The 13,202-nt window shown below is 36.1% G+C and overlaps 1 protein-coding gene across 1 annotated transcript; it reads right to left on the bottom strand.

Moving 5' to 3' along the window:
• Positions 1-872: 872 nt before the first annotated feature.
• Positions 873-12,126, bottom strand: LOC132733536 (uncharacterized). Its single transcript, XM_060720195.1, has 3 exons — positions 11,760-12,126; positions 7,977-8,186; positions 873-5,005 (listed from the first exon to the last, which is right to left on the bottom strand). The coding sequence occupies exons 2-3, from the start codon at positions 8,104-8,106 to the stop codon at positions 4,440-4,442; spliced, it is 696 nt and encodes a 231-aa protein (XP_060576178.1). The 5' UTR covers positions 8,107-8,186; positions 11,760-12,126; the 3' UTR covers positions 873-4,439.
• Positions 12,127-13,202: the final 1,076 nt, after the last annotated feature.

Genomic DNA, 13,202 nt, shown 5'->3' with positions numbered 1-13,202 from the left:
GGTCACTCGAAATAAACTTACAAGGAAAATACTTTGGGAACTCAAAGCCCAGATTTTTTGTATATAAAAACCTTTTTTTTTAAAAAGGAATAGGGAACAATTTCCTATTCCTTTTTCAAATATAAATGAGGAACAACAGAATTAACTAGTATTTAAAAATATTTGTAGGTGATCAGCAAACTAGAACCACACTGAAAACACTGAAAAGGGGAATAGAAGATACAGCAACTGCATTAAGTTATTTCTTATATAAATCTGCATTAAAATAATAAAAATCTAATAATTACGTTCATCTACCAGTTAAGCATTTCTTATTCGACTTAAGTGTTTTATGTAGATGCTTCATGCAATGATTTTGATGATTGATCCTTGCAATTCTTATATGCAGATATATCAGAAATAATTACAACTGCTGTTTTTCTTTGTGGATTTTCTTCTGTTCCTTATTCGAAATTGAATAAGTAATAAGATCTGGATCCTTATTCCTTGTTTGACTTGAACATTTCTTCAAAATGATTAGATGCGTGTGTTTTATGCAATGATTTTGATGATTAATTTTTGCAGTTCTAATATAGATTTATAAAAACAAAAAAAAAACAAAAAAAAAAAACGTTAATGCAGTTGCTGTATCTTCCGTTTCTTTTTCAGTGTTTTAGTGTGGTTGTAGATTATAACATATACTGAAGTTTGAAGTTGATCCCTAAAGAAATATAGAAGTAAAGAGTAAAAATGAATATCTTTTAAGAAATATTGTATGTTCAAGACAGATAAATCTGAAAAAATTCCTTTCAGAGTTGTGAACCTTGTCACATAAGATGTGGTTAATGATAAGGAACGTATATTTGAAGTTTGAAGCAGACGTCAAATTGGAATGATAAGAAAAAAAACAATAATTTTTACTGACTTTGCTTTATCAAAATGTATTTATATCAAACAAAATTACAATAATCCAGTAATTCATGATTGTTTTAAATTTCAAAGTACTGTTACAATAATCCAGTAATTCATGATTGTTTTAAATTTCAAAGTACTGAAACTTCATGAAAACAGAGCAAGAGGGCCATGATGGCCCTGAGGTCGCTCACCTGTATATAGGCTTCCGGAGCGGGCCAGTTTAAACCCCAGGGCTTTTATTTGAACAAACTTGGAAGACACTCATTAGAAGATGTTTCACAATGTTAAGTTTTTACTACACACATGTAATGAAAAACAATGATCTCACCCCCCCCCCCCCACCGGCAGGGCAAATTTTCACCCGAGGGATTTTATTTGAACAAACTTGGTAGACATCCATAAGAAGATATTTCATGCTAAACATCTAAGCTCTAGCTCATTGGGTTTTTAAAAGAAGATTTTTAAGTTTTTACTACACACATATAGTTAAAAACAATGACACCCCTGGGGCGGGGCCGGTTTTGACCCCAGGGCTTTATTTGAACAAACTTTGTAGACACTTACTAGAAGATGTTTCATGCTTAATATCTAAACTCTAGCTATTTGGGTTTCTTCAAAGAAGATTTTTTAAGTTTTTACTATATGCATATAGGCAAAATCAATGACCCCCGGGGCGGGGCCAGTTTTGACCCCAGGGCTTTCATTTGAACAAACTTTGTAGACACTCACTAGAAGATGTTTCATGCTTAATATCTAAACTCTAGCTATTTGTTTTTTTTTTTCAAAGAAGATTATTTAAGTTTTTGCTATACACATATAAGGAAAATCAATGACCCCCCGGGGCGGGGCCAATTTAAACCCCCAGGGCTTTTATTTGAACAAACTTGGTAGACACCTATTAGAAGATGTTTCATGCTGAATATCTTAGCTCTAGCTCTTTGGGTTCTTTAAAAGAAGATTTTTTAAGTTTCTACTATATGCATATAGGGAAAATCAATGACCCCCTGGGGCGGGGCCAATTTTGACCCAAGGGATTTTATTTGAACAACTTTGGTAGACACTCACTAGAAGATGTTTCATGCCAAATATCTAAGCTCTAGCTCTTAGGATTTTTTAAAAGAAGATATTTAAAGTTTTTTCTTTCGGTTGCCATGGCAACCAGAGTTCTGCATGGAATTAAATTCTTTGAACAATTTTTAAAGGTGACCACCAAGGGAACATTCCTGTGAAGTTTGGATGAAATTGGCTTAGTGGTTTATGAGGAGATGTCATTTAAAGTAAAAGTTTACGGACGGACGACGGACGGACAACAGACGACGCCGGACGAAAAGCGATCACAAAAGCTCACCCTGTCACTTTGTGACAGGTGAGCTAAAAAGTAACTTCCAAACATTTATATTTTGTTGTAAATATCTTGTAGTCAAAAATTACATTTCACAAATGTTACTCAAACTATATCTTGCATATGTATAAAAAATTTATACATTAACAGTTTAAAAATATTTTAAATTTCTGTAAACAACATTTTTAGCAGGTTGTTGTTAAAAGAAATGTCCCATGTAAGGCACATCACGTCCTTTGGGTTGGGATATAATTGTCAGACATAACCTCTCTTACAGTCAGTTCAAGCATAAGTCTTTCCTTTCTTTCTTAATATATACTATTGCTCCAAAGTCTTCTTCTGTCAAGCATAGTCCAGCATTTTCTATAAAATTCTTTTCGTATTAAGTTATTTCCTGGCCTTGATGAGTGACCATCTCCCAGCCAGGACTGCGAACTTGCAGTCACACAGGGGAAATTAAGACAGTGGTGACAAACATCTGTATTAGTTTTCACAGATGGTCCATTTGGTTTATTTATCTGATGATAAGTTTGCATTCTCTTCAGAAATTCCTTTTTCGCATCTGAGTTTACTGACTAAGTGGATACTTGTGTTCTGCTCAAATTTTGTTACTGGGTACTTGTTGCTTCAGTATCGTCATCACTTGATATTTCAATATCCCACCCATGAAAATTGAATATTCCACAAGTAATTTCTTTCTGTTCTTCTGTCATATAAATCACATATCTCTTTTTCTTATTATCCTGTGCCATTTTTTAGAATTCAAACTTGTATGAAATATATAAAATCAGATTAAAACAGCTTAAAGATTTGCACTATTTCCCTCCAAAACAAGCAGGAATTGGTACATCCTATGTGAGTTTTAACTTGACATGACAGGCCATACAATGAACAATTTTACTTCAATAAGGTGTTGGCAGATTGAAATGTTTCCCTGCAGAGTCTACAAATAAAACACTGTGAGACTGATATCATTTTCATTTGTGTGAATTCATTAGTAGTCAGGTATATAATGTAGTGATAAACATGGATGATAACCATTATAAATCAACAAGATCATAATAATGGAATAAAATGAAAGAAAATAAAATAAATGGCTAGATAAAGTCTTTTATTAATCTGTGAGGTATATAAAACATTCATTAAACCACCCCTGTGTATAATCAGCTGGTTTTTTTTGTTTACATTCTCTCTGCAAGTAAAACTGCATGCTATTTTTAGCTCAAGTGTTATAACATACAGTTTTATTTTGGTGTACGACAAAAGCCCTCCCGTCCAAAAAAGACAAGGCGGAAAAAAGCCCTCCCGTGAAAATGACACGGCGGACAAAAGCCCTCCGTAAAGTTGACTGGGCGGACAAAAGCCCTCCGTAAAATTGACTGGGCGGACAAAAGCCCTCCGTAAAATTGGCCGGGGAGGACAAAAGCTTTTATTTGAACAAACCTGGTAGACACCCATTAGAAGATGTTTCATGTTAAATATCTGAGCTCTAGCTCCTTCAGTTTTTGACATGAGGATTTTTTAAGTGTTTTATATATACATATAAGGAAATCAATGACCCTCTTGGGCAGTCCAATTTTGACCCCGGGGCTTTCATTTGAACAAACTTGGTAGACACTAATTATAACATTTTTCATGCTAAAATTAATATCTAAGCTCTTGCTCTTGGGCAAGATTTTTCAAGTTTTTTCCTTCTGTTGCCATGGCAAACTGAGTTCTGCATGGAAATTTTCAAAAGTGGCCACCCAAGGAACATTCCTGTAAAGTTTGGATGGAATTAGCTTAGCGGTTTATGAGGAGATGTTGTTTAAGGTACAAGTAGATAAACAAACGTTGGCCTGATTGCGATCACAAAAGCTCACAATGTTGACAGTAGGGCTAAAACACTTTGTAGATTTAAAATTTGAACTGTTTAAAAGACAAACTTTCCTCCAATAAAAACATCTGATTGTAGCAGTTGCTTCTTACATGTAGCTTCTTGTATAACACTGCAGGGTTATACTTGCTAAAAATTTTAGAACCATAGCTGTAAATGATTCATTACATTTTGTGTTAAACTCTTTGCACTCCATCCATATAATCTAAATGTTTTTTTTTCTCTAAAACTAACCATTCTTTTTTTAATATGCAATAAAGTTACAGACCTTATTCATTACTGAACACAAAATAACAATATTTTTTTTAAAGATTTGATATGCAGAATTTAAGTGTCAACATCAGAAAAGTTGAGTACACTTTCAGAATAGGCATTAAGCATTGGCACAATTGCTACGGTTTTTCTGAGAGATACTTCATGTCTGTAAGACTCGATGCTTTCTTCAGCTAGTTCAACAAATCCAGACTTGTGTTCTTTCATTTGTTCTGTTAGCCCTGTTCCTAGATACTTGTAGTTCAAAACTAACCACAAAGCAATTATCACTTTTATCCTCAATTTTCTACCACTAAACATAAACAAAGGAGAGCTTTGCATTAAAACGTCACTTTCACTATCATAGAAATAGAACACAATTTCATCTTTTGACACTCCTATACTAGGAATTACAAAGTTTTGCAGTGACTTGTGTCTTTTCCACTGTAAAAAGGAATGCACAATTGTTTTTGCAATTATCTGATCTTTGGCTTCAACATCTATTTCATAGCGAGGGATGTAATTATTTATTTCTGTGAAAACATTCCTATCAGAAATGGTGTGTTCAGTATTAACACTGACTCCTAGATCACTGTTACCCATCAGTATGTCAAGTCTACCATACCATCCATTACCAATACCTGAAATATTATAAACTCAACCAATTAACATTCTTATATAACATAATCAGCTGATATTGGAACAAACAAGTAGACAATAGCCCACTAGAACATAGCCCACTGGGACATAGCCCACTAGAACATAGCCCACTAGAACATAGCCCACTGGGACAATAGCCCACTAAGACATAGCCAACTGGGATAACAACCCATTGTGACATAGTTCAGTAGGACATAGCCCACTAGGACATAACCCACTAGGACATAGCACGCTGGATAATGGCCACTAGGACATAGCCATTAGGACAATAGCGCACTGGGACATAGCCCACAGGGACAATAGCCCACTGGGACAGAGACCACAGGGACAATAGCTCACTAGGACATAGACCACAGGGACAATAGCCCACTGGGACATAGCCCACTGGGAAAATAGCTCACTAGGACATAGCCCACAGGGACAATAGCCCACTTGGACAAAGCTCACTAGGACATAGACCACAGGGACAAAAGCCCACTGGGACATAGCCCACTGGGAAAATAGCTCACTAGGACATAGCCCACAGGGACAATAGCCCACTGGACATAGCCCACTGGGGACATAGACCACATGGACAATAGCCCACTGGGACATAGCCCACAGGGACAATAGCTCACAAGGACATAGCCCACAGGGACAATAGCCCACTTGGACATAGCCAACTAGGACAATAGCCCACTTGGACATAGCCCACTGGGACATGGCCCACTGGGACAATAGCCCACTGGGACATAGCCCACAGGGACAATAGCTCACTAAGAAATAGCCCACAGGGACAAAAGCCCACTTGGACATAGCCCACAGGGACAATAGCTGATTAGGACATAGCCCACTGGGACAATAGCCCACTGGGACATAGCCCTCTGGGACAATAGCCAACTGGGACAATAGTTCACTAGGACATAGCCCACAGGGACAAAAGCCCACTTGGACATAGCCCACAGGGACAATAGCCCACTGGGACAATAGCCCACTGGGACAATAGCTCACTAGGACATAGCCCACAGGGACAAAAAGCCCACTTGGACATAGCCCACAGGACAATAGCCCACTAGGACACAGCCCACTGGGACAATAGCCCACTTGGACATAGCCGAATGGGACAATAGCCCACTGGGACAATAGCCCACTGGGACAATAGCCAACTGGGACATAGACCACATGGACAATAGCCCACTTGGACATAGCCCACAGGGACAATAGCTCACAAGGACATAGCCCAAAGGGACAATAGCCCACTTGGACATAGCTCACTGGGACAACAGCCCACTGGGACAATAGCCCACTAGGACATAACCCACAGGGACAATAGCCCACTGGGACATAGCTCACAAGGACATAGCCCACAGGGACAATAGCCCACTTGGACATAGCCCACTAGGACAATAGCCCACTTGGACATAGCCCACTAGGACAATAGCCCACTGGGACAATAGCCCACTTGGACATAGCCCACTGGACATAGACCACATGGACAATAGCCCACTGGGACATAGCCCACAGGGACAATAGCTCACAAGGACATAGCCCACAGGGACAATAGCCCACTTGGACATAGCCCACTAGGACAATAGCCCACTGGGACAATAGCCCACTGGGACAATAGCCCACTATAATCTGATTTGATTTTTTTTTTACTATTGAAATTCTGTAATGTTAATTGTATTTAACCATGAAATTGGTCAAATATCTCATTTCATTATTTAATGCACTCAAGAAAATATTACAACTACATATAAGAACTTCAAAAATTTACAAAATATATGTGTATAAATACAAATGTACATAAATCAATCTAATATTACACCAGAGTTACTCCCTGCCAAATTTAGCAGTTTGCTATTATGTTATGTCTGGTAAGATATTTTCCAGCAAGTATTTGTCCTAGTTGTCTTAGAAGGCTACTATCCCTATGAAACCAGAAGAACATGAAGACCTTAAAAGAAGTTGATACTTATATATGCCTTAAGAAAACTTCAAGTGACATTATGCCCATCCATGTGTACATTGTGAGGGTACTAGTAGAAGTCAAAATAACTTTACATCTTAGCATAATTGTTCCAATTCTATATTCTTCTTCACATGAATAATGATAACCCACTATGATGGAATAACCCACATGACTCATTGATATTTCTATAGATATGCTCCAGTATTTATCAGTAATATTCAAATGAAAAAAGCAGTTTATATTACTGAGTACTGTAAGCAAGTGTCATAGTCAATTATTGGTTTATCACATTAGCTTGACTTGAATTGTCATTTGATATACATGTATGGAGAATACTGAATGAGTGTAAGTTCAATACATGTACTAAATTTATTGAACAAGTTGAATAAAATTATATCATGCGAGCCTCTGGTGAGCAAAATATCATTTTATTTAACTCGTTCAATAAATTCAGCAATGAACCTATTAAGATAATATTCTATTTATCAAATACCCAAAATAAAAACTATTGAACATGAAAAAGAATCACTTTTTTATTGACACGCCTATAGTGTAATGCTAATATTTATGGTTTCTTTTCGCTATGTCTGTATAACGCAAATGATGTCACATCAAAATATATGCATACAGTGACTATTCTAGGATTTGAAAAACAGGGGCCATTTTTATAGAAAAGTGAGAATTTATTACATTTGTTGATTTTTTCCTTCTTTCTATTTGTAAAATTTTCCCCCTGTCACTGAAAAAAAAGGGGAAATTCTCAAAAGTATGAGTGAATCCCCCCATCCCACCTCCTAAAATAGACACTGTGCATGGCTGTGCAATTCCGTTTTTACGAAGTTGCAAAAGCGTGTGTGATAAAACTTTTATGGAGGAAGTTAAATGTCATTATGCAAGCCTCTGGCAAGCTTGATTTCATTTTTCCTGGACGAGTTTCATTTTGATCTCAACAGTACAAGACACATCAAACACCTTGGTTCTGTAAATGAACTAGCACTTACCAATATTTGTGTTTCCATAAATTTTACTTTGATGTCCAACACTTGCGTCACATTGCCATGATGCATCATCACATGAACACTGTGATTGATTGTCTATTGTGAATGTTGATGATGAGGACAGGGGGGACATCAAATTCTCAGCAAATATCTCAACAAGCTGTGTTTCTGTTGAAGCTTTAAATACACTCTCAATCAAAGCTTTCTGACATTCTACAAAAAACAAGAGGTCAAAGTTATAAATAAATTGATAATATCTACCTGCTTGAATGTTGTTGTCAACTATAATATACATAAATTACAGTTTAAACCTGCATCAATGAATTGATAGATCCTTACTCAGACCTTTCATTTGTTTGTTTGTTTGTTTTACGGCCCTTTTTCCAACAGTATTCAGTCATATAGGCGGGTAGTTTTCTAACCATCATTCCTGGAGAGTTACACCAGTACTAGACTAGGCGGGGATTGAACCCACGCCAGAGAGGTAACTGGATTAGAAGTCATCGACTATAACCCCTCAACCACAGAGGCGAATAACACTAAATTTACCCACAAACATTGACATGTGCTCTTTTGTTATCAAATATGTTGTGGTGAAATTCTTATTGCATTTACTAATCTGATAATTAGAACTGGACAGGTCAGGGATCTATGCATAAGAATACAAGAGGGCCATGATGGCCCTGAGGTCGCTCACCTGTATATAGCCCCCCCCCCAACGTTGCAGGGTCAATTTAACCCAAGGGCTTTTATTTGCACAAACTTGGTAGACATCCATAAGAAGATGTTTCATGCTAAAAATCTAAGCTCTTGCTCATTGGGCTTTTTAAAAGAAGATTTTTTTAAAGTTTTTACTATACACATATAGTTAAAAACAATGACACCCCTGGGGCCGGGCCAGTTTTGACCCCAGGGCTTTTATTTGAACAAACTTTGTAGACACTTACTAGAAGATGTTTCATGCTTAATATCTAAACTCTAGCTATTTGGGTTTTTTCAAAGAAGATTTTAAGTTTTTGCTATACACATATAAAAAAAATCAATGACCCCCGAGGCGGGGCCAATTTTGACCCCAGGTCTTTTATTTGAACAAACTTTGTAGACACTCACTAAAAGATGTTTCATGCTTAATATCTTAACTCTAGCTATTTGGGTTTTTTCAAAGAAGATTTTTCAAGTTTTTGCTATACACATATAAGGAAAATCAATGACCCCCGGGGCGGTGCCAATTTTGACCCCAGGACTTTTATTTAAACAAACTTGGTAGACACCTATTAGAACATGTTTGATGCCAAATATCTTAGCCATAGCTCTTTGAGTTCTATAAAAGAAGATTTTTTAAGTTTTTACTATATGCATATAGGGAAAATCAATGACCCCCCGGGGCGGGGCCAATTTTGACCCCAGGGCTTTTATTTGAACAAACTTGGTAGACACCTATTAGAACATGTTTCATGCTAAATATCTTAGCTCTAACTCTTTTGGTTCTTTAAAAGAAGATTTTTTAAGTTTTTACTATATGCATATAGGGAAAATCAATGACCCCCTGGGGCGGGGCCAATTTTGACCCCAGGGCTTTTATTTGAACAAACTTGGTAGACACCCATTAGAACATGTTTCATGCTAAATATCTTAACTCTAGCTCTTTGGGTTCTTTGAAAGAAGATTTTTTAAGTTTTTACTATATGCATATAGGGAAAATCAATGACCCCCCAGGGCGGGCCAATTTTGACCCCAGCTCTTTTATTTGAACAAACTTGGTAGACACCCACTAGAAGATGTTTCATGCCAAATATCTAAGCTCTAGCTCTTATGGTTTTTTAAAAGAAGATATTTAAAGTTTTTTCTTTCGGTTGCCATGGCAACCAGAGTTCCGCATGGAATTAAATTCTTTGAACAATTTTTAAAGGTGATCACCAAAGGAACATTCCTGTGAAGTTTGGATGAAATTGGCTTAGTGGTTTATGAGGAGATGTCATTTAAAGTAAAAGTTTACGGACGGACGGACGACGGACGGACGGACGCCGGACGAAAAGCGATCACAAAAGCTCACCCTGTCACTTTGTGACAGGTGAGCTAATAAAACTGAGAGTGAGCAAATAATGACAATAATTTATATATTAGAATTATATGTTAAAGATCTGAACACTAACTGTTTAACATGTGCTGCAGAATAAATTGCTTTCAAAAACAACTTTCTCAGAAACTTTGTATTTTACCATGCATTTTGTAACACAAATAAGAAAATAAATATATTTTATTTATTGAAGAATACTCTATGAACAAGAGCCATGTCAACATGGCCATCCCCCGCCGAATGTGTTCGCTCATTGGAAGAATGTATATGTTGGTCGCGTTACTGGAAACAAACATTTTTTTAAGGATGGCCTTAAAATAAGTTTTATCAATGTGCTGGGATTAACAAATAACTTTTAATTTTGCATTTTAATGCATTTGGAGCTCCACTGTGACCCAAGTGTCTGTGATCCATTACATGACATCACGGATTTTGATGACATTAAGAAGATACTGGTCGGGGACCATCACCTGGACACTTTTTGAACATTTTTCCGTACAGCTGATTTCATAATTCTAAACTTAGAGACAAAAAAATTTGACAAAGTTCAGCTAGGTTCTTCTCCCAACTAACAAACTAGTTTGTTTATTTCTGATTGTATTGACACTTATAACCGAGGCCTGACATAGAGTGTATCAAAATTACCTTAAATAATTCTCTACACTACAGTGCCATGTGTCTGGACAGATATGTACATGACATGATTTATTCAGATAAAAGCTTGGGTGTTTTTTTATTTTTTATTTTTAACATGATATACAATATTTCAGAAACAAATGCTGAAGTTTTGGATATTCTATTGTTTACTCTGCAAATGATTATAGCTGGTATATGAGGTCAGGCATTGCTTTCTTGACCCCCAAATTTCAACGTCAACATTCTTGAAGAAGACATTAAAATATTACCATTTATGGAGGTTGAAATAAATTTATTTACTTAATTTTAGAAGAAACATGCATTTATTATTGATAAAAAAGTGACTGACAACCACTGTATGAAGAAAATACTAAATTAAGCATTTTTTGGGCCGTCCGGATTTGGTGGTTGTCCAGTTTTGGTGGTTGACCAGTTTTGGTGGTCCCCGACCAGTAAAGTTAGGCCATTGAAATAATGTTTATTTTCATATTTTAAATTGTTCCTTTTGTTTGTCATAGTTTTTACTTAGTCAGGGTGTTCACTAGCCATGAAATCCTGAGGGTCATTTTGACTAAGTTTTACCGACTACAAGGCCAAATTCCCATGATTTTAACAAAATTTGACCCTCAAGTTAAAATCCTGAGGTTCAAATCAGGCCTTTTGGAAATTTGGAGGGTCAAAGAGTCTTTTCAAGGGTCAAGCGGACACCCTGTTAGTGTTGATGTTTTATTTGTCTTTCATTAAATTATTATTTAATTAAAAACGGTAGCTTGAAATTTAAACATTAAATGATAAAATCCCCGAAAATACGGGTCAATGGTGTGAACTGGTATCGGGTACCGTATGGCAATTTTCTGTCAGTGTTTTAAGTACATGTAACTACTGCACATATCTACTGAGTACTGTACTAGTAGTCCCACTAATTAGACTTGTCAAAGAGACGTCTAGATAATTTTGGATGGGCGATGTCTTTGACAGTATGAAAATTTGCAAAATGGGTCAAACTGTAACGGTTCACACCAAATTAATTTGGCTAGATCTACTGTATTGTACTAGAACTACTGTTGCATTACCCGTATTCAACAAATACTCCAGTAATTTCCTCAACAGATCTCTGTCTTCTGGACTACCTGGTGGAGTTTTACTTTTGATGAATTCATTCAATATATTGTATCCTTTCACAAAAATACGCCCAAATGAATGAACTTTATTACTGACAGTTCTGACTGTACATCGTGCACGTGAAAATAGTATTCCCCAACCTTCCCCTGCATCACGTTTTAATCTTTAAGTTTATTAACCCAGCATCATTGCCGCGACAAATTCCTTCAACTGAATCAATAAATTCTTCTTTCCAGCTTGCAACCAAAAAATCATCGATAACAGATGCACGTTTTATCTTTTCTTTTAAATATTTTGCCATTTATTGCATAGAGGCCAATAAACTGATGTTATTTTTACTATGACACCGTTTGAACATTTTTCTCCCTCAATACGTTTCGACCCAGAGACAATTCCCACCTAGACGTTTTATTCTCAATATGCCAGTAACTTGTTATACTTATACGTTTTTAGCTCGACCTTTCTTTTTCGAAGAAAAATAATAGAGGTATTGTTACAGTCATGACCATTGAAGTAAACCTGAAAAATGTTGACCTTCATTTATAAATGATATGTGAACTTCAAGGTCAATGTCTAATTTTTGCTTCATTTTTGTTTATTATTTTTACTATTTTAGTATTTACGTGGGTATAGATTTGTTTCTTTTGAACGGATTGTCTTCAAACTTGAATACAACAATCTTTTAGGATAGACCTTCAAATTAACCGATAGAACTTGACCTTCCCTCATTTATATGGCCTTGACCTTGAAGGTCAAATTATTTACTTTTTTCATTTTTAGTTTAATGTAACTGGCTATAACTTTGTTATTAAATAATGGATTAACTTCATGTTCAGACACATTCTTCAGGAAAAGACCTTCATGTATATCAAACTCAAATTGACCTTTGCTTATAAATGACCTTGATAATGTAGTATGTACGGAATATATACCGTGGGTAACCGTCTATGGTACTGTATGTTTGTATAACGCAAATGACATAACGTCAAAATATATGCACGACCGTGCAAATACCGTTTTTACGGAGTCACATATAAGCGGCACGGGTATTGTGATTTAAAAAATTAGGTTATGTTTTATTTCAATTAAGAAATTAAATGTATGTTGAACTATATTTGGATGGGAAATGATACTAGACAAAGCTTGGCGCTTGTCCATTTAATTTCCCTTATTCACGGAACAATGTGAAATATATCAAAATTGTATTTAATAAACCCAAAGATTTGATCAGACATCTCTGCAAAGGAAGTTTTCATTTGGATACATTTCTTGTAAATGGTTTTTATAGACATAGGACATTGTTCTGTACTAGTCGCAATTTTTTAATTGAACCACGTGAACATCGTGAAGTCCGTCTCTATGTTAGCAATCCGAGGGGTATAAGGATATTAAGT

The sequence above is a fragment of the Ruditapes philippinarum genome, unplaced genomic scaffold (assembly GCF_026571515.1).
Source record: "Ruditapes philippinarum isolate M1 unplaced genomic scaffold, ASM2657151v2 ctg13853_1_1_1_1, whole genome shotgun sequence".
Lineage (NCBI taxonomy): Eukaryota > Metazoa > Mollusca > Bivalvia > Venerida > Veneridae > Ruditapes > Ruditapes philippinarum.
The sequence above is the reverse complement of the archived record's forward strand: the minus strand, read 5'-3'. Positions and strand labels throughout refer to the sequence as shown.